The sequence below is a fragment of the Xenopus laevis genome, chromosome 5L, assembly GCF_017654675.1.
Source record: "Xenopus laevis strain J_2021 chromosome 5L, Xenopus_laevis_v10.1, whole genome shotgun sequence".
NCBI classification, from domain to species: Eukaryota; Metazoa; Chordata; class Amphibia; order Anura; family Pipidae; genus Xenopus; species Xenopus laevis.
In genome coordinates this window covers 17242237-17260980 of record NC_054379.1, presented here as the reverse complement: position 1 = coordinate 17260980, position 18744 = coordinate 17242237, and the positions used below count along the sequence as shown (strand labels likewise).

General features: G+C 43.6%; 1 protein-coding gene across 1 annotated transcript in view; it reads left to right on the top strand.

Moving 5' to 3' along the window:
* Positions 1–17330, top strand: part of nvl.L (nuclear VCP like L homeolog) — a 31849-nt gene extending 14519 nt beyond the window's left edge. The window contains exons 14-24 of the mRNA XM_041562567.1: positions 933–1188; positions 1359–1577; positions 2533–2637; positions 4814–4876; positions 5923–6042; positions 8421–8520; positions 10577–10683; positions 11026–11102; positions 12432–12520; positions 13340–13410; positions 15767–17330. Of these exons, the coding sequence (XP_041418501.1) occupies positions 933–1188; positions 1359–1577; positions 2533–2637; positions 4814–4876; positions 5923–6042; positions 8421–8520; positions 10577–10683; positions 11026–11102; positions 12432–12520; positions 13340–13410; positions 15767–15811 (1252 nt within the window). The 3' untranslated portion in view covers positions 15812–17330. The remainder of the gene's footprint in view (positions 1–932; positions 1189–1358; positions 1578–2532; positions 2638–4813; positions 4877–5922; positions 6043–8420; positions 8521–10576; positions 10684–11025; positions 11103–12431; positions 12521–13339; positions 13411–15766) is intronic.
* The last annotated feature ends 1414 nt before the right edge of the window (positions 17331–18744 follow it).

The window sequence follows — 18744 nt, the reverse complement described above, 5'->3', positions numbered from 1 at the left end:
ATGTTCACTTTTGAGTTAAATTTTAGTATGATGTAGAGCAGTGATCCCCAACCAGTGGCTCGTGAGCAACATGTTGCTCTCCAACCCCTTGGATGTTGCTCTCAGTGGACTCAAAGTGGGTGCTTATTTTTGAATTTCTGGCTTGAAGGCAGATTTTAGTTGCATAAAAACCAGGTGTCCTACCAAACAGAGCCTCCAGCCTCCATAGGAGCTACCAAATAGCCAATCACAAACCTTATTTGACATCGTCAGGGACCTTTTTCATGCATGTGTTTCTCTCCAACTCTTTTAATATTTGAATGTGGCTCACAGAAGAAAAAAGTTTGGGGACCCCTGATGTAGAGAGTGATATTCTTGGACAATTTGCATTTGTTTTTTATTTGGGGTTATTTTAGCTTTTTATTCAGCAGCTCTCCAGTTTGTAATTCCGGCAATTTTAATAAGAGACTGGAATTTGAATGAGAGGACCTGATCAGAAATATGAGTAATAAAAGTAGCAATAACAATACATTTGTAGGCTTACAGAGCATTTGTTTTTTTTTAGATGTTAGATGGGGTTAGTGACCCCCATTTGAAACCTGGAAAGAGTCAGAAGAAAAAGGCAAATCATTCAAAAACTATATAAAAAAAAAAAATAAAAAAAAAATGAAGGCCAATTGAAAAGTTGCTTCGAATTCACCATTCTATAACATACTAAAAGTTAACTTCAAGTTGAACCACTCCTTTAAGGCTTGCAACTAGGGTTGCCACCTTTTATGGGGAAAAAATACCGGCCTTCCTATATATTTATCTTTTATACCGGCCAGATGGCAACCCCACTTGCAACCTGTTGCCGTTAGGTGTTTTGTAAACCCCCTGCACATTATTTGCACTTTTCAAATGAATCGTGATGCCATTAGATGTTTTGATGTATAGTTATCCATCTTGCTCAGGATTCTACAGACGTTGTGCCGTAAGCTGAAACTCCCAGAACCCTTTGACTTCTGCCGTCTGGCTCACCTGACTCCGGGATATGTGGGGGCAGACTTGATGGCACTGTGCCGGGAAGCCGCAATGTGCGCAGTGAACAGAGTCCTTATCCAGATAAAGGACCAACAAGCTACTACAGAAGCAGCTGTGGAAGAGACAGACCCTCAGCCAGGAGCCGTAGCATTGCAAGCAGAGAAGCAGACAACTGCACCTGCCCAGGTAAACCAACAACTTCCAGCCATATAGATGCCAAACTGAAGTGCAGGAGAGCAGACTGTTTCCTGGGGGCCTTACATTTAGAATGGGCCACTCTAGTAGATTAATCCAATTTATAAATAGACCAAAAATGGTAGTAGGTGCCTTCTATATATGTCTGTGTCTCTGTCTAGAATGAGCTGCACCGGTTACTTGCGTTGCTGCAAGAACAGACTCCATTACCGGAGGCGGAGCTGCTGAGCCTGTGCATCGAGATGGATGATTTCCTTGGTGCCTTGCCCATGGTACAGCCCTCTGCTAAGAGAGAAGGATTTGCCACCGTCCCTGATGTTACCTGGGCCGATATTGGAGCGCTCGAGGAAATCCGGGAAGAGCTTACCATGGCAATTCTGGTGAGTGTCGAGCCACATATGGGAGGTAACATACAACCAGATCCAGTTTGAGTCTGTGTTATGGTCAGAAGTGTAATTTATTGTGCCAAGCCCCCAGTGTGCACCTGCATGCCCCCAAACCCCTACTGCTACCCCCTCACCTCAGCCTCTGCTGAATGAGACAACAGTAAATTGAGTCTTAAGTGGCTACGAAACTTCCATACTGCTGTATGGTAGTTATACGACTATGGGGCGGATTCCCTAAACGGCGAAGTGGCTAGCGTCAATTCTCTAGCATTAAAGCCCGCAGGGACTTCGTCTATTTCCTAATGGCAGGCATCACTTCGCTAGCAAAGGAGATAGACGCTAGCGTTGCTTTGCACTCTAACGCCAGGTGAATTTTAGCTCTGGCGAATGGACGGAACTCCACAAATTCACTAAGATGCAGATTTTACTGAACGTTACCTCATTCGCCAGACTTGCCTTCGCCAGCTCAGACCAGGTGAAGTGCAATGGAGTGCATAGGACTTTTAGTGCAAAATTTTTCGATGTCCCAAAAAACGCTGGCGTCTTTTCCTTTTTTCTTAGTGATAGCCTGCAAAGGTCCGCAAAATTTTTTTTGGGTAACCAGGTTCCCCCCTCCATTTTCTAACATATGGAACATTAACTATACAGTGGGCTCATGTGTACGGCAATATATCAACTTTATTTTCTTAAGGGTTTTCTGGATGTCCATATAACTTTATAATTTCCCGCCGTATGCCAATTAGGCAATGCTAAAGCAACTTCACTTGATTGCCGAAGTAACGCTAGCGAATTTACGCCTGGCGAAGTGTTGCGATGGATGTGAAGCCGTCTCTGGCAAATTTTCGCCAGTTAGGGAATTTGCCCCTATGTATGTTCACTTCTATTTTAAAATCTGTATGTGATCTGTAAATATAATATATTTTGTTGATCTTTATTCCTTTCCTTCCAGGCGCCAGTGAGAAATCCAGAACAGTTTAAAGCCCTTGGCCTGATGGCACCAGCTGGAGTCTTACTGGCAGGACCCCCTGGCTGTGGCAAAACTTTACTGGCAAAGGTGAGGGGTGCCCTGAACTTGAAACACTCTCTGACTTTAGTGTGACATCCTTTTGTTTCACTTACATTTGTCATTTCCTGATCTTCTGCACTCCAAGGTTGCTTCATGCATTGGTTCACAATCAGCAGAATGTAAAGCTGACCATAGATGTGCAGATCATATACTTGCAATCTCCAAACCTACCACTAACCATTCAAATTAAATAAAGTAGTAAAAATAACAAATCAGACAATGTTCTGGCCATGGATTGACAGACGGCAATCATATGAAAGTTATGTCCTACAAATAGTAGCGATAGTTACCCAATGATATCGTCGGAGATATTATCGTTAGCCGTAGTGCATACATTATGATCCGATCTACACAACGTATTGGGGTTATTTCTAGCTCTCCATCTTCGTAAGACACAAGGGCGAGTAGCCCGAAACATGTTTTGAAAATAAACCACTTAGCAGTAAATCTGCTCAGAGTGCTTTCTCTCCGTTCCTCTGATATAATTGGATTATGATCCGATCGTTGGGCCCTATGGCCCACAATCGGATCAGCCCGATATCACCACCAAATGAGCGGATCTCATCGTGTATGGCCACCTTTAGTTTCCAGTCTGTTTAAATTCCATTTTAGGGCTAGTCCACACGGGGAGATAGCCACGCGTTTGCGGTCGCGGCGACAAAGCGCCGCGCCAGTCGCCGCGACCGGCGCAGGCGACAGTTTTGTATGGGCGCCTATGTAAAAACGCCTGTGCTAACCACACGAGGCGATGCGCTTTTCAACAGTCGCCTGAAAATGCCTGGCTATCTCCCCGTGTGGAACGCGTGGCTATCTCCCCGTGTGGAATAGCCCTTAGAGGAACCAGCCAGCCAATATTCTTCTATAGGTTCTGCTATAGATTCAACAGATGGAGAGTGGACACTAACCGGAACACTCACCCTTTGATAACCTCTCCCCATGATGTCTCTGTTGGCAAAATAAACATTTTAGCAATAGGAATGTGTTTACAAATATAATGACCTTTTCTTTGTATTCTCTTATCAAACAAATTCTTTCCTGATCCTCAGATTAGCAGCTGCCATTCCTGTTTGCAGACAAGTCATTCAGATCAGTACTGCTGTTTGTGCTGCGTCTCATTTCATTGCATATATTGGGTTGGCTGGCAGTACCATTAATTAGGGGTGCACCAAACCCGTGCATTGTAGACCAAATGCCACTTATACCATCCTGAAATCAACCCCTCATTTGCATAATAAATCAGATCACAGGCATGTCTGCTGGGGTTCTGGCAGCCAAATACTGCTGGGCTTTATTAAGATAATTTTGTCTTCCTGGTGACAGGCAGTTGTAGTCAGTGACAGCTAGCACCCACTCATAGAATGCTTTATAAATTAATTCGTATGGAAGTGATCAGTAACGTCAAAAAATGAAACAACAAAAATATAATACAGTTTTGCCCTGCACTGGTAAAACTGGTGTGTTTGTTTCAGAAACTCTACTATAGTTTATATAAATAAGCTGCTGTGTAGCCATGGGGGCAGCCATTCAAAGGAGAAAAGACTCCGCAGATAAGCTCTGTAGAACATAATGGTGTTATCTGTTATCCACTATTTAACCTGTGCCATATAGACTTTTTTTTTTCAATTTCCGCCATTGCTACACAGCAGCTTGTTTATAAATGGCAATGGGGGGTGGAGCCACAACTTGTATACCAGGGGAGGGGTCAAGAGTTTTATTCTTCTGTCCTGCCTCCAGAGATGAGATTGACAATAACCCACACGTTTGCACTGACAGGAGGGCCGACTAGAGAGAGACATTTTTCTGAAGCAAACACATCAGTTTTACCAGTGCAGGGCAACACTACATGATATTTCATTTCTTTAAAAAACTTTTTTTTTTTTCTTTTTTGGTGTTACTGTTCCTTTAAATAGAGCAGATCAAACAACACCTGAGTGCTTTTAAATCAAACTCGGTCTTCAGGGTAACAGAAGCCATGACTGTATCAGCTTCCGAAACAGCAGCAATAATGTGTGACTAGATGTTTTTAATTGGCTGCAGGAAGCATGAGAAATAGGCTCAGCTGTAGAACCAAAAATCCCTTCCTCCTTGATTGAGCTTCTTGGGTTGGGCCCTTATTTGTATCCTTCAGGTGGCAAATAATAATGAACTATTGTGTATATTTCAGGCTGTTGCAAACGAATCTGGACTCAATTTTATTTCGGTGAAAGGGCCAGAGCTGTTGAACATGGTGAGTTGTTTGTGCTGGGAGCACATGGGGACTGAGCCATATAATAAGCCATATAATAAGCCATCTGAGTGCAGAGAGAGAAGATCATATGTTTGATAAGACACAGGACACATTGATTGGGTGGGAAGTAATTTTTCATTATTAAAGGAATACAGTCTTCTAAATAAGGTCTATTGCTAAAATGACCTTCTTATGGATATATATATAAATGTATGGAGAGTCTGGAGTGAATCACTGGCGGAATGGCACTCTGATCGCTTCGTTTTCCAACGTCGCCCAAAATTGCCTCACGAGGAAACTTCGGGCGACTTCGGGAAAACAAAGCGTTCCAAGTGCCACCCTGCCGGGGATTTACGTTCTAGCCCGGTGGGAGGCAGTTCGGGGAGATTAGTTGCCCCAAAGAGAGTAGATTTGTCGCTGGGAGACTAATCTCCCAGAATCTGAGCATGTACCCTGACCCTATAAAAGTAGCTAGAAATGTTGTACATTATATTTTGTGCTTCTGTACCAGCCCAAGCCAACCACAGCCGTTTAGCAGTAAAGATTTGTGTCTCCAAAGATGCCCCAGTAGCTCCCCATCTTCTTTTCTGCTGATTCACTGCACATGCTCTGTGCTGCTGTCACTTACTGAGCTTAGGGACCCACTCACAATATACAGTACACATAGAATAGAAATGTCACAATATGTTAGTAATTAATACAGATAATTACTACATGGCAGCACAGAAACCAGTGCAATTAGCATCAGAATTTAATAATCAGCAAACCTGTAGCATCAGCTTATATTACAGGGGAAGCTCATTTTCTGCTGGATAATTAGTGACGAGCCCTAAGCTGCTCAGAGCCCACTGAGCATACCTTCCTTTCCTCTCATTCCATGTTTCCCAGTCATTTTACTGAGAAGAAGTGTCAGGCAGGGCGAGGATGTGAACCCAACATCGGTCAAAATGCCGTGTGTGACAGTTGAAAAATGTGTGAAAGATTTTAAAAGTCTCTGCCTGGCAGTGAATGATTCAGTTTCGTTCTTCTTTCCCCCCATCGGGCAGTACGTTGGAGAGAGTGAACGCGCAGTCCGACAAGTCTTCCAGAGGGCTACAAACTCTTCTCCTTGTGTGATATTTTTTGATGAGATCGATGCTCTCTGCCCACGTAGATCTGGACATGATGTAAGTAACCACTTCAAGCCTTTGGTGTGGGTTTAGGATAGCCGGGAATACCACAGATATGTGTGGGGTGCTGGGCTGGTGGTGGTGGGGGTGGGCAGCATTCCCTTAACACAAAGCCTGACCCTCATATTGTGCAGCACTTCTGGTCCCTGAACTATAAGGCAGCCTGTCGTTACTACAGCTGGGAGGTAGAGGGCAGCATAGGTGCTTATTGGTTCTAGGTCTTTGTTATGCGTGGGTTTCTTCCCACACTCCAATGGCACAGGGACCGATGCCCAGCTCTGTGTAAGCTCATGAGTTCTATATAAACAAAGCCTAATAATGATAGCTATTGTTCCCTTTCTTATTTGAATCTTGCTATTTGCCTCCGGGGTGATATTATTTACAGGCAGCTGAATACACACAATACAAACCAAAGCCTTTCCTGTGGGAATTATTATATTATAACCCAGTGTAAATCTCACTTGTGTGCCCAGTCTTGCTCCATTGCCACCACACGCTGGCATCTTTACATGGGGTATTTATTCAGATCACAGGTACAGACGCAGCCCTTGGCAAACAATGGCTCACAATTATGCAGTAACCTCTCTAGAGTAGTTAGGGGGAGATTTGGGGTGAGTGCTTATTTGTGTCCTGGGTACCCCTGGAACTATAGCAGGGTGACTGTTACCCCAATATTTCTATATATCTGTAACCTTGTTATGAGCTAAGGGGGCCCAGCCTGAAGGCCAGTTAGGGGGAGATTTGGGGTGAGTGCTTATTTGTGCCCTGGGTACCCCTGGAACTATAGCAGGTTGACTGTTACCCCAATGTTTCTATATATCTGTAAAATTTGTTATGAGCTAAGGGGGCCCAGCCTGAAGGCCAGTTAGGGGGAGATTTGGGGTGAGTGCTCATTTGTGCCCTGGGTACCCCTGGAACTATAGCAGGGTGACTGTTACCCCAATGTTTCTATATATCTGTAACCTTGTTATGAGCAAAGGGGGCCCAGACTAACTGGGGGAGATTTGGGGAGAATGTCTTTTTGCTCCAAAGGTCACTTAAGGGCGTTTAGGGTGAATGTAAATGATTGTAGTAGTATTATGAATTTGGAATGTTTTTTCAGGCAACACTCACAGTTGCACCTTAAATTCTGGAAATCTTTCTTGTAGGCACAAAAATGAATTGATCTGTTCACACAGTAACTTATGTCTTTCCTCTGTGCTTCCTAAGGTACAATATGGCAGCTCCCAGCCATATTTATATATACAGAGATGGAAGGTTCTCTGCATGCTCCACACTACTGTACTAAAGGAAATAGGAAATATAAAAACGTATTATAGACACTTTCCCTTCAAGGTACCACGTGACAGATCCTCCAGTATCTATATATTTAAAATAAATGCTACGTGCCATAACTCCTGTTCACTCAGGGTGGGGAGGGTACCTGCGAGTTGTTGTTGCAACACCGTCTCATGCAAGTGCAGGTTGGTGTCTTTAGGAAGTTTATGTAAATGAGTTAATTTTCATACACATATATGTCCCACTGTTACCTGCTTTTCCCAGTAACACAGCAGCTCAGGTTGCTGCCCCGGGCCTTCTGGGGAAAGTAGAAGGAGCTTTATGCTTGTTGGCATTATGGGTAGGCTACGCTCACCTCTAAAGGAAATTACTATTCTAGTCAAGACATAATGGGTTAAACACCCTTCAGTTACCATGTGAGTACAGCCAGTCTCCTGCAGAATGTCTTTACACTTCAACTCATTCTTAACATGAATTTCTTGTATTCAGTCTTTTCTCAGCTGCTCTTTGTTTTTATATAGAGTGTTTGGCACCTTAGGTGCAAAAAAGAGAGAGAGAGCGAGAGCTGCCATATTGTTTCTCTTAGACAGTACAGCTTCTATGAGGGTACAGCATATTGTGTGCCCAGAACATTCCTTCTCTGTATATTTATATATATTTATACATATGGGTAGGAGCTGCCTTGTTGTTTTCCTTAGACAGTACAGTATGAGGGTATAGCTTACTGAGTGCCCAGAACCAGGGGCATAACTATAGAGGAAGAAGACCCTGCGGCTGCAAGGGGGCAGACCCAGAGGATCTAGGGGGCCCCATGAGCCCCAAATAATTTCAACATTTATTTGTAAAACAGGGCAATCTCTGGATATTTTGGGGGCCCTAAAATTATTTTCCTGTGGGGCCCAGTAACATGTATGAGGGTATAGCCTACTGCGTGCCCAGAACATTCCTTCTCTGTTTATTTGTATTTGTACATATGGTAGGAGCTGCCTTGTTGTTTTCCTTAGACAGTACAGTATGAGGGTATAGCCTACTGCATGCCCAGAACATTCCTTCTTTGGATATATCTTGTGTGGTCACTGTACCCATTATTACTACAGTCAGGTGCCAGCGTGCGGGTAGTGAACCAGCTGCTGACTGAGATGGACGGACTTGAAAGCCGCCGGCAGGTATTCATAATGGCAGCAACAAACCGGCCAGGTAAGATCTGCAACACCAAGCACCCAACATACATACTATCACTATATACAAGGCGCGTATAGTAAATATTTGGTCCGATTTACGAAGAGGCTTTATTCTATAACCATGAAGAGCATTTGCCCCTGTTTATCTTCCTGTGTAAGAACTAAAGCCATTGTATTCTATACAGTGCATCTCTTATCTATGTGCCCTATTGCACTAATTCAGCACAAGCGGCTGCCCCACAGCAGCTTATTTATATAAACTACAACTCCCAGCGCAACACCAAAAGATGAAGTCTGCATTTCCAGAGCCCCCTTTTTATTCCAGCTTCAACCACAGGACTGTGAAGTTGCCATACACTTATGCAGTGATCCCCAACCAGTATCTCATGAGCAACATGTTGCTCTCCAACCCCTTGGATGTTGCTCCCAGTGGCCTCAAAACATGATTATTTTGAATTTCAGGCTTGGAGGCAAGTTGTGGTTGTATAAAAACCAGGTGCACTGCCAAACAGAGCCTCAATGTAGGTTGACAATCCACATAGGGGCTACTAAATGGCCAATCACAGCACTTATTTGGCACCCCAAGAACATTTTTCATGCTAGTGTTGCTCCCCAACTCCTTTTACTTCTGAATGTTGCTCACGGGTTCAAAAGGTTGGGGATCCCTGCACTTATGTAACACAGACACGCTGTGTGGCCACAATTTACCTTGATCCATATTGACATTCGTTACGTTCCCTATCGATTGCCTTGTCTCTAGTGCAAGCTGTTGGATCCCTAATGGAGGTGACTCCGGGCGGCAGGGGGTGAGCTGATAAGATAAGGCCGGGATACAGTAGCGAGTACTTACTCATTATTTACTCTAGCCAAGTGCTGTTTGTTTAAGTAGAGGTAGAAGTGTTGGTGTCGAGGGAACTTCAGTGATAAAGCATCTCAATGTGACCTAGGAAAGTGTTAAAGTAAAGGCAGGCCCTGCGGCTGTAGCTTGACTTGGAATAACAGGGCGTGACACCACTTACTGTATAATTTATCTGCTCTCTTCTCTGATTACCAAACAGAACTTTATCATCTGTCCTACAGACTGATCAACACAGCAATAAATCAGATTTAGAGAACGTGCGCTGCTTTCCAATTATTGCGACTGATATCGCAGGTCCATAGTATCAGAATTCTCAACAGGAATCCAGCAGCGCCTGCCTTCTCCAGGATAGAGTGGATTCCATTGCTTATTTACACTCATATCAATGCATGCGGTAATAGAGCCTGCATCTAAAACTGAGCAGCTGCCAGCGAAGCAGAACTGCAGGCCTGTAGCCACATGTCCAGACCAAAAAATTTAAATTCTGTTGGCTTCAGAAATCTTGCACATGACTTTAAACGGGTGCTTCACCTTTAAGTTAACTTTTAGTATATTATAGATTAACCAATTCTAAGCAACTTTTCAGCTGACCTTTATTTTTTATGGTTTATGAATGTTTTGCCTTCTTCTTCGGACTCCTTCCAGCTTTCAAATGGGGGTCACTGACCCCATCTATAAAAAACAAATGCTCTTTAAGGCTACAGATGTATTGTTGCTACTTTTTATTATTCATCTTTCTATTCAGGCATTTCCTATTCATATTACCGTCTCTTATTCAAATCAATGCATGGTTGCTAGGGTAATTTGGGCCCTAGCAACCAGACGGCTGAAATTGCAAACTGGAGAGATACATAATAAAAAGCTAAAAAACTCAAAAAACACAAATAAAAAATAAATAAAAACCAATTGCAAATTGTCTAATAATATCACTCTCTATATCATACTAAAAGTTAATTTAAAGGTGACCCAAATCGGCCAAAATATACTCTTTCGGCCAATTCTGGCTTAGGTATCATTGCATTGTTGCTCAATTTAACATTTTAATTTAAAGGACCCCTTTAAAACCTATTTTGGGGTGGAAAGGTGTGGCCTAGATGTAATTAATTTCAATAAGGGAAGTACATCTGGTGAATACATACAGGTTTATGCCAGTGTTCTTAGTTGGTTCATTCTCATATTCCTTTCTATTCCTTCTTGCCGCACACCTTTCTAGATATCATTGACCCAGCCATCCTGCGACCCGGACGCCTCGATAAAACACTGTACGTGGGGCTTCCTCCCCCTGCCGACCGGTTTGCAATATTAAAGACTATCACTAAGGTAAGGAAATGTTCTCGCCAACCCCTTTGATGTTGCGCCCAATGGCCTCAAAGTAGGGGCTTATTTTTGAATTTCAGGCTTGGAGGCAAGTTTTAGTTGCATAAAAACCAGATGTACTGACACACAGAGCCTCCTGTTGGCTGCCAGTCCATATAGGGGTTGCCAATAGCCAATCACAGCCCTTATTTGCATCACCTAGGAACTGTTTTTGCTTTTTACATTTTAATGTGGCTCACAGTTAAAAAAGGGTGGGGACCCCTGCCTTGAAAGGAACACAGTCTTTGTCAGGGGATATAACATTTGTACTTTCAAACTCCCTTCTACCCCATCTCCTTTCTGTAGGATGGAACCCGCCCGCCCTTGGAAGCCGATGTCAACCTGGAAACGATTGCTAGTGACGTGCGCTGCGACTGCTTCACGTAAGTTGCTGGCGCCGTAAGTCTCAAAACGATAATTACGAGGGGTTCTATGTAGGGTCCTTTTGGGGATACTGGCACCGTTATTGCTCTTTGGAACCCCAGTTGTTGTCCTGCAATAGTTCAAAGATATTTGAAGCCCCTTTTCATCTAATTCCGTGGGTGTTGTGTTTGGACAGTTTGGCTAATCCTGGCATATTTGAATTGCCCGTTTATGAGCTAAACATACATGACAGACCATTCTACAGTCCCACAGCATACCCAGTCTGCCAGCTTATTCCCAATCATGGCGACTGCCCCTCCGTCCCATTCACTTGTCACCATCTTTTTATACCCATTGCCAGCAACTGCCAACTTTTATTTACATTTTATGACTGCAGCCAGGAATTAGAGACCCATAGTAATAATATAGCAGGGCCCTCCCTCCCCAGTGGCCTCCAATTATTAGCCTTTTCGTCACCTGGGCCTAGGGTTGCCACCTGGCCGGTAAAAATGTTGCTTGATGCCAATGTTATTGATAGGGGAAAAACCATAAAAACATAGGAAAGCCGGTATTATTTTCCAGAAAAGGTGGCAATCCTACCAGGGCCCCTTGGCAGAGGGCCCTGTCGGCAAGTAGAATGAAATTACAACTACATCCTTGATCGACCCATGCCCATGATCCACCCAAACCCCGCCCACTCTCCCACAAACCCCACCCCTTTCTTGGCCCACGGATCACACATTTATACCTCTCAGGGCCCCTTGAGTGTAGTAAACCCTATACCCCCAGGTGGCTGCCCAGCCATCAGTATAGGTTATAGGAACATTAACATAAAAAATGTAAGTGTTTAAAGTAATAAAAACATAATGCTGTGTTTCTCTGCACTGGTAAAACTGCTGTTTGCTTCAGAAACACTACTATTGTTTATATAAATAAGCTGCTGTGTAGCAAGGGGGCAGCCATTCAAAGGAGAAAAGGCTCAGGTTACACAGCAGATATCAGATAAGCTCTGTAGGACATAATGGTGTTATCTGTTATCCACTATTTAACCTGTACCATATAGACTTTTTTCAATTTCCACCATGGCTACACAGCAGCTTGTTTATATGAACTATAATAGTGTTTCTGGAGCAAACACACCAGTTTTACCAGTGCAGGGCGACACTACATGAAATTTTCATTAGTTTAAAACACTTTTGGGGGTTACTGTTCCTTTAAGCACAAGGCATTGCTGTATTTAGATTAGTGCCTCCTGCCTGTTAAGAATGAGCGCCACCCTCAGAGAGAGCATGGGAAGACATCCCACTTTGAATATAACCCAGTAGTGAATAATTGTATCTTCTCCGCAGGGGTGCTGATCTCTCGGCCCTTGTACGGGAAGCTTCAATAAGTGCCCTGAGGCAAGAGATGTTAGTGCAGGAGCCGCACACAAACCCAGGTAAGTTGGGCTTCACTGTGTCATTGATCTATAGCAGTGATCCCCAACCAGTAGCTCGTGAGCAACATGTTGCTCTCCAACCCCTTGGATGTTGCTCCCAGTGGCCTCAAAGCAGCTGCTTATTTTTGAATTCCAGGCTTGGAGGCAAGTTTTGGTTGCATAAAAACCAGGTTTACTGCCAAACAGAGTCTCAATGTAGGTTTACAATCCACATAGGGGCTACCAAATGGCCAATCACAGCACTTATTTGGCACCCCAAGAACATTTTTCTTGCTAGTGTTGCTCCCTAGCTCCTTTTTCTTCTGAATGTTGCTCACGGGTGAAAAAGGTTGGGGATCCCTGATCTATAGGAATGGAAACTGCAACACTGTTGATAAGCTACAGACTCCCTGCAGTCACCATTAAATGTGCCTCTGTAAGAGATTCAAAGGGTAAGTTAACCCTACTTGTGTTTAATGCAGTGATGAGAAAGTATAGGAAGGTCCTGCAGTGTGGGAGTTGCCTTGCAGCATTCTCATTTACAGTATGCAATTCATTTAATGTAAAGGAAACGACTGACACTGTAATTTTCCAGTTGAATTTAGTGGAGTCAATTAGTGTGTTAGGCGGAAAAACTTTTTTTTTTTTTTTTTGGCCTGTCAAATCATTCCCAAGACAAAAATCTGTCTGTATACTCGTTCTCCAAGCAGGAGAGTTGTTGTTGCACAAGACTGGATTAGAATGTCACTCTCTGTACCCCCCATCCAAAGCCTGTGCATAGGGGAGTTGTAGGAAATAAACTAACCAGAAAAATGTATTTTGTTGTTGCCTGAATTATAGGGCAGATCAAGGTGAGCCAAAGGAATTTTGAAGAAGCTTTTAATAAAGTGAAACCCTCAGTGTCCAAGAAGGTGAGTGTAAAGGGGGGATTGTGCCCCTATTTTTGTTTCCTGTGAAGGTGTCACTGTTCCAGGCAACATGTTCTTGACGCATTTGGTAAAACTTTACAGAGAGATCCCATAAAACTATGGCAGCATAGGTATTCCCCTGTACTAAGCACAATTCAGCAGGAACAGTCCCCTAAGTTTGCTCATAGTCTGTACAGAGAGATCCCATAAAACTATGGCAGCATAGGTATTCCCCTGTACTAAGCACAATTCAGCAGGAACAGTCCCCTAAGTTTGCTCATAGTCTGTACAGAGAGATACCATAAAACTATGGCAGCATAGGTATTCCCCTGTACTAAGCACAATTCAGCAGGAACAGCCCCTAAGTTTGCTCATAGTCTATACAGAGAGATACTATAAAACTATGACAGCATAAGTATTCCCCTGTACTAACCACAATTCAGCAGGAACAGCCCCTATGTATGCTCAGATCCTGTACAGAGAGATCCCATAAAGATATGGCAGCCTAGGTATTTGCCTGTACTAAGCACAATTCAGCAGGAACAGTCCCTAAGTTTGCTCATAGCCTGTACAGAGAGATACCATAAAACTATGGCAGCATAGGTATTCCCATGTACTAAGCATAATTCAGCATGTCTGGTTTAGGGTATAAAGTCCCTTTTCCTCTATATTTGATCTCTTTAAGTGAACAGGTGGGAAGGGAAAGTGCAGTTCTGTGCAGGTTTGTGGGCAAATAAGGAGCCACAACCTTGTAAGTAAAGATTTACTGTGGCACAACATGTACCTACTCCTAGAAATGCAGTTTGAAGCCACAACTCTTTAATTGCCTGGGAGTATTTCAGTAGTAGTGGGTCAGGATCATAATTAAATAATGATTGTGGGGGCTGGTGAAATGGCAGCAGTTACAGTGGTGCAACACTAGCACTTTGTTCCTCTGTGTGACAGTTCTGTTTGTATTCCCGCTCCCTGGCATCTCGCTGAGGACTGCCGGCGCCCCAAACATATTCATTACATGTGTGAGAATGGCAGTTGGGATGTCTGTAATAATCATGTTCATTAATGAATGATACCTCGGCATGGTGGGGCAGACAGAGCTCTATACATTCCCACACTTGATTTAATCTTTGCAGTTTAAAGGGATTCTGTCATGATTTTTATGATGTTGTTATTTCTAAATGACACTGTTTACACTGCAAATAATTCACCCTACAATATTAAATGTCATTCCTGAACCAGCAAGTGTATTTTTTTAGTTGTAATATTGGTGTGTAGGTGCATCTCAGGTCATTTTGCCTGGTCATGTGATTTCAGAAAGAGCCAGCACTTTAGGATGGAACTGCTTTCTGGCAAGCTGTTGTTTCTCCTACTCAATGTAACTGAATGTGTCTCAGTGGGACCTGGATTTTACTATTGAGTGCTGTTCTTAGATCTACCAGGCAGCTGTTATCTTGTGTTAGGGAGCTGTTATCTGGTTACCTTCCCATTGTTCTGTTGTTAGGCTGCTGGGGGGAAAGGGGAGGGGGTGATACCACTTCAACTTGCAGTAAGGGCAGAGACAGGTGGAGATTCGGGCGACTAATCTCCCCGAACTGCCTTCCCGCTGGCTAGAATCTAAATTGCCAGCGGGATGGCACTCGGAGCAATTCCTTTGCCGAAGTCGCGCCAAGAGGAAACTTTAGGCGACTTCAGAAAATGAAGCGCTCGAGTGCCATCCCATCGGCGATTTAGATTGTAACAGGCAGGAAGGCAGTTTGGGGAGATTAGTCGCCCTAAGTAGAGGCGATTTGTCGCCGGGTGACTAATCTCCCCGGATCTCCACATGTGTCTCTGCCCTAAAGAGTGAAGTTTACCAGTGCACAAGTCACATGACTGGGGGCAGCTGGGAAACTGACAATATGTCTAGCCCCATGTCAGATATCAAAATGAAATCTAAAAAAATCTGTTTACTCTTTTGAGAAACAGATTTCAGTGCAGTGGGGGAAAAAAACATTTTTTCCCATGACAGTATCCCTTTAATGAGCAAAGAAGAAAATGTCCCTCATTATTGGGCAAATAAGTTCTCTCATTCCCAGGTTCTTTTCTAAATATTGACAGTAAGGAATCCGGTGCCCAGTTGCACTGTGTGTGAGTCGCACTTACACTGATAAGTACAAATACAACTGTTCCCATGTGACAAGAGAATGAAAAGATATTTAATATAACTGCCCTATGGATTATATGCCCTTGATCTCTGACAGCTGTGGCCAAGGATGCCTCACTTCAGCTTCTTCTGTTGACTGACTAAGGATGATGGGAGTTGTAGTTCACATTGATGATGATGGCTTTTAACGCTTTTTTTTTTTTTCCGTCACTTTCTCAGGATCAGCTGATGTACGAGCTCCTGCGCCAGTCACTCAGCCGATAGCCGACACATGAGTGAAAGGAGGAGATGTTTATGTAGCAGAGGACTTTGAAGGGTCAGGGTTTGATACCAGCGGCCTTGTACAGTTAACCCAATCCGTTCCAGTGCCAAGCATCGTGCAGGGTTAATGAACAACCAATGTGAGCAGAGCGATTCCAGCAGCAGGCCGCAACTAAACCGCTCTGTACAGTCTGCTCTTATAGACCGTGTAACGGACAGAAACTATTTTAATTAATGCAACAAGTATATATGGATAAATGCGGTCAGATGAACCTGCCCTGGAGAGCTCACAATCAAAGGGGACTTTAGTTATAAACAAAAATGTCATTCTCCTCTTGTTTGATTGTGGTCCGTATCTTTAATTGGGACAATTCCAGTAAGTTGGCAGGACAAAGCTTAGGTGCAGGGACCCCTGGAGGAGTGTCCTGCCAACTGAGTAGAATGGGGTGCCATGATTTCTGATGGTGACCCTGATTGTTGCCTGTTAGATGTCAACCATTATGCAATTGTTCTATACTGGTTCCCACAGTCCAGGGGCAAGTGAGTGGAGATGATGCGAGGCCAAGGGGGATTTCCTGGCGTCAGGGGCCCCTGAGGGGGTGTGGTGGGGGGGGGGGTAGAAGTCCTTGTACACCCCAGTCCAACACTGGAGCCAATGAAACCTTCCCAGGGGCAGTACAAACGGCAAACACACAAATACAGCACCGTGGAATATGTAGGCACTATATGAATAAAGAACAATAATACACAGTGCTGTACAGATTATATTTCTGTCTCTGGCACAGCAGAGCTTACAATCTAATGTCCCTATCACAGTCACACACAAGGGGACTTTTAGCAGGAGCCAATAAACCCGCCTGTATATTTTTTTGGGGTGTATAAGGAAAGCAGAGGAAACCCACACAGACATATGCAGATAGAGCCCAGTCTGGAATTGAACACAGGACCCCAGCGTGGCATGTGTTAACCCTTGCACCACCGTGCTGCCCCCGTACATGTATGATGTTTTCTATGTCCATATTGTGTTCTGGGCACTTGTAGATGGTAATTATTCTAATGATTGGTTGTATTGTTTGTACAGTTATTAGTCTGATCACGATCAATTAGTCTAATCATTTTAGTGAAGCTCATGCAGCGTATATAATGGGGCAGGTTGGGACAGGTCCTGATTTCCTTGGAGCAGAGCCTTCTGTTATATTATTATTATAGTCACCCTTACCTCTTTCATTATTCTCACAGGCACCATCTCCTCTTCCTGTAAATATACAGTACAACGTGTAGCTGTAACTTACTGTGTGCCCAGATCATTCCTACTCTGAATATTTGTATTTATACATATGGTTGGGAGGTGCCGTATTGTTTCCTTTAAATATTAAAGTTTGAGGGCATAGCCTAATGTGTGCCCAGATCATTCCGTCATGTATATTTGTATTGATACCTATGGGCAGGACATGCCATGTTGTTTTCCTTATAATAAGAGTATCGTTGGTGTGCCCAGAACATTACAATTGTATTTCTCTAATGGTGTCACTGTCCCTTTAAAATGTTCTCTGTACATTACAAAAGCTGCATAATAGCAGGGAGTTTATTAGAGGCGCTCTATCTATATCAGCTGTAGGAATACAACCTGCAGAGCTTTGCATAATACATACCCATAACCTGCCATGCAAAGGGAAACTAGGGGTTGTTTGTTCAATATCAACTAATGGCCATTTGTTCTCCTTGATACCCCCTGAATGCCCAGCTTGGGGTGAATATGTATTTACTGCCATATATATTCTTAAAATTAAGGATACAATAATATTTCCTATATCTGTACTAATTTTATCAGCTGAGGTGGTGGGGCTGATCAAAGGCTGGAACTGCAAGAAGGACATGAACTGAAAACAATTGGCAACCAGTGCTCTGGGGTCTCCCAAGTCCTTCTGCCTTTTTCCTACAGGGCTCTCCCTGCCCTAATTTACCATTTGGGGTTTTCCTTCAGCCACCCTCTTTCCTTTTCATCTTGTAGGGTCACCCATTCCTTCTTCCTTTTGTAGGGTCATCCATCCCTTGTTCCTTTTGTAGGGTCACCCATCCCTCTTTCCTTTTGTAGGGTCACCCATCCCTCTTTCCTTTTGTAGGATCACCCATCCCTCTTTCCTTTTGTAGGGTCACCCATCCCTTTTTCCTTTTGTAGGGTCACCCATCCCTCCTTCATTTTTCATCTTGCAGGGTCACCCATCCCTCTTTCTTTTTGTAGGGCCACCCAGTCCCTTCTCCAACTAATGAGGTCTCGTACTCCTTACAGTTTTTTTCCCTGAGGTCTTCCAATGTATTTTAGGGTCTCCCAGGGTTTCCCGCTTAAATCTTTCCTCTTCTGGAGTTTCTCAATCATTTCCCACCGATTAAGAGCTCTCCCAGTCCCTTCTTACTTCCTCTTCCAAGCAGTTTCCAGCCCCCCCCCCTTTCTGAGGTTTCCCCATCCCATAGGTGGAGGATAATAAAAATGTAGGGGTGCTTAGCCTGCCCAGATCAGCTGTTACATATTCAGTTCTAATACATAAAAGCCATGAATATCTTGTAAATTATATCCGGCTTAGTGATGTCATCAGTGATAAACGGAGTTTAGTGATGTCATTTCTGTCACATGACTCACTAAAACTTGTGTATTATAATAAAGTATCCCTTGTTGGAAAATATGAGGATATTAGAAGTAACCTTCGGCGTCATGCTTTTATATGGTCATGGAACTCCTCGGTGACTTATAATATCCTTATATTCTTCCACTAAATCTTCTGTTGGGGTCTCCCTGTTTATTCTACTTCCCCTGCTGCAGTTTCCCTGTGCCTGTTGATTTAATCCCAGATTTGTATTTAAAAATCCAGTTGTTTCTGTTAAACATGAAATAAATCCACAGAGGCACTGGTACTGGCCATGGAGAGAGTTTGCCAGCC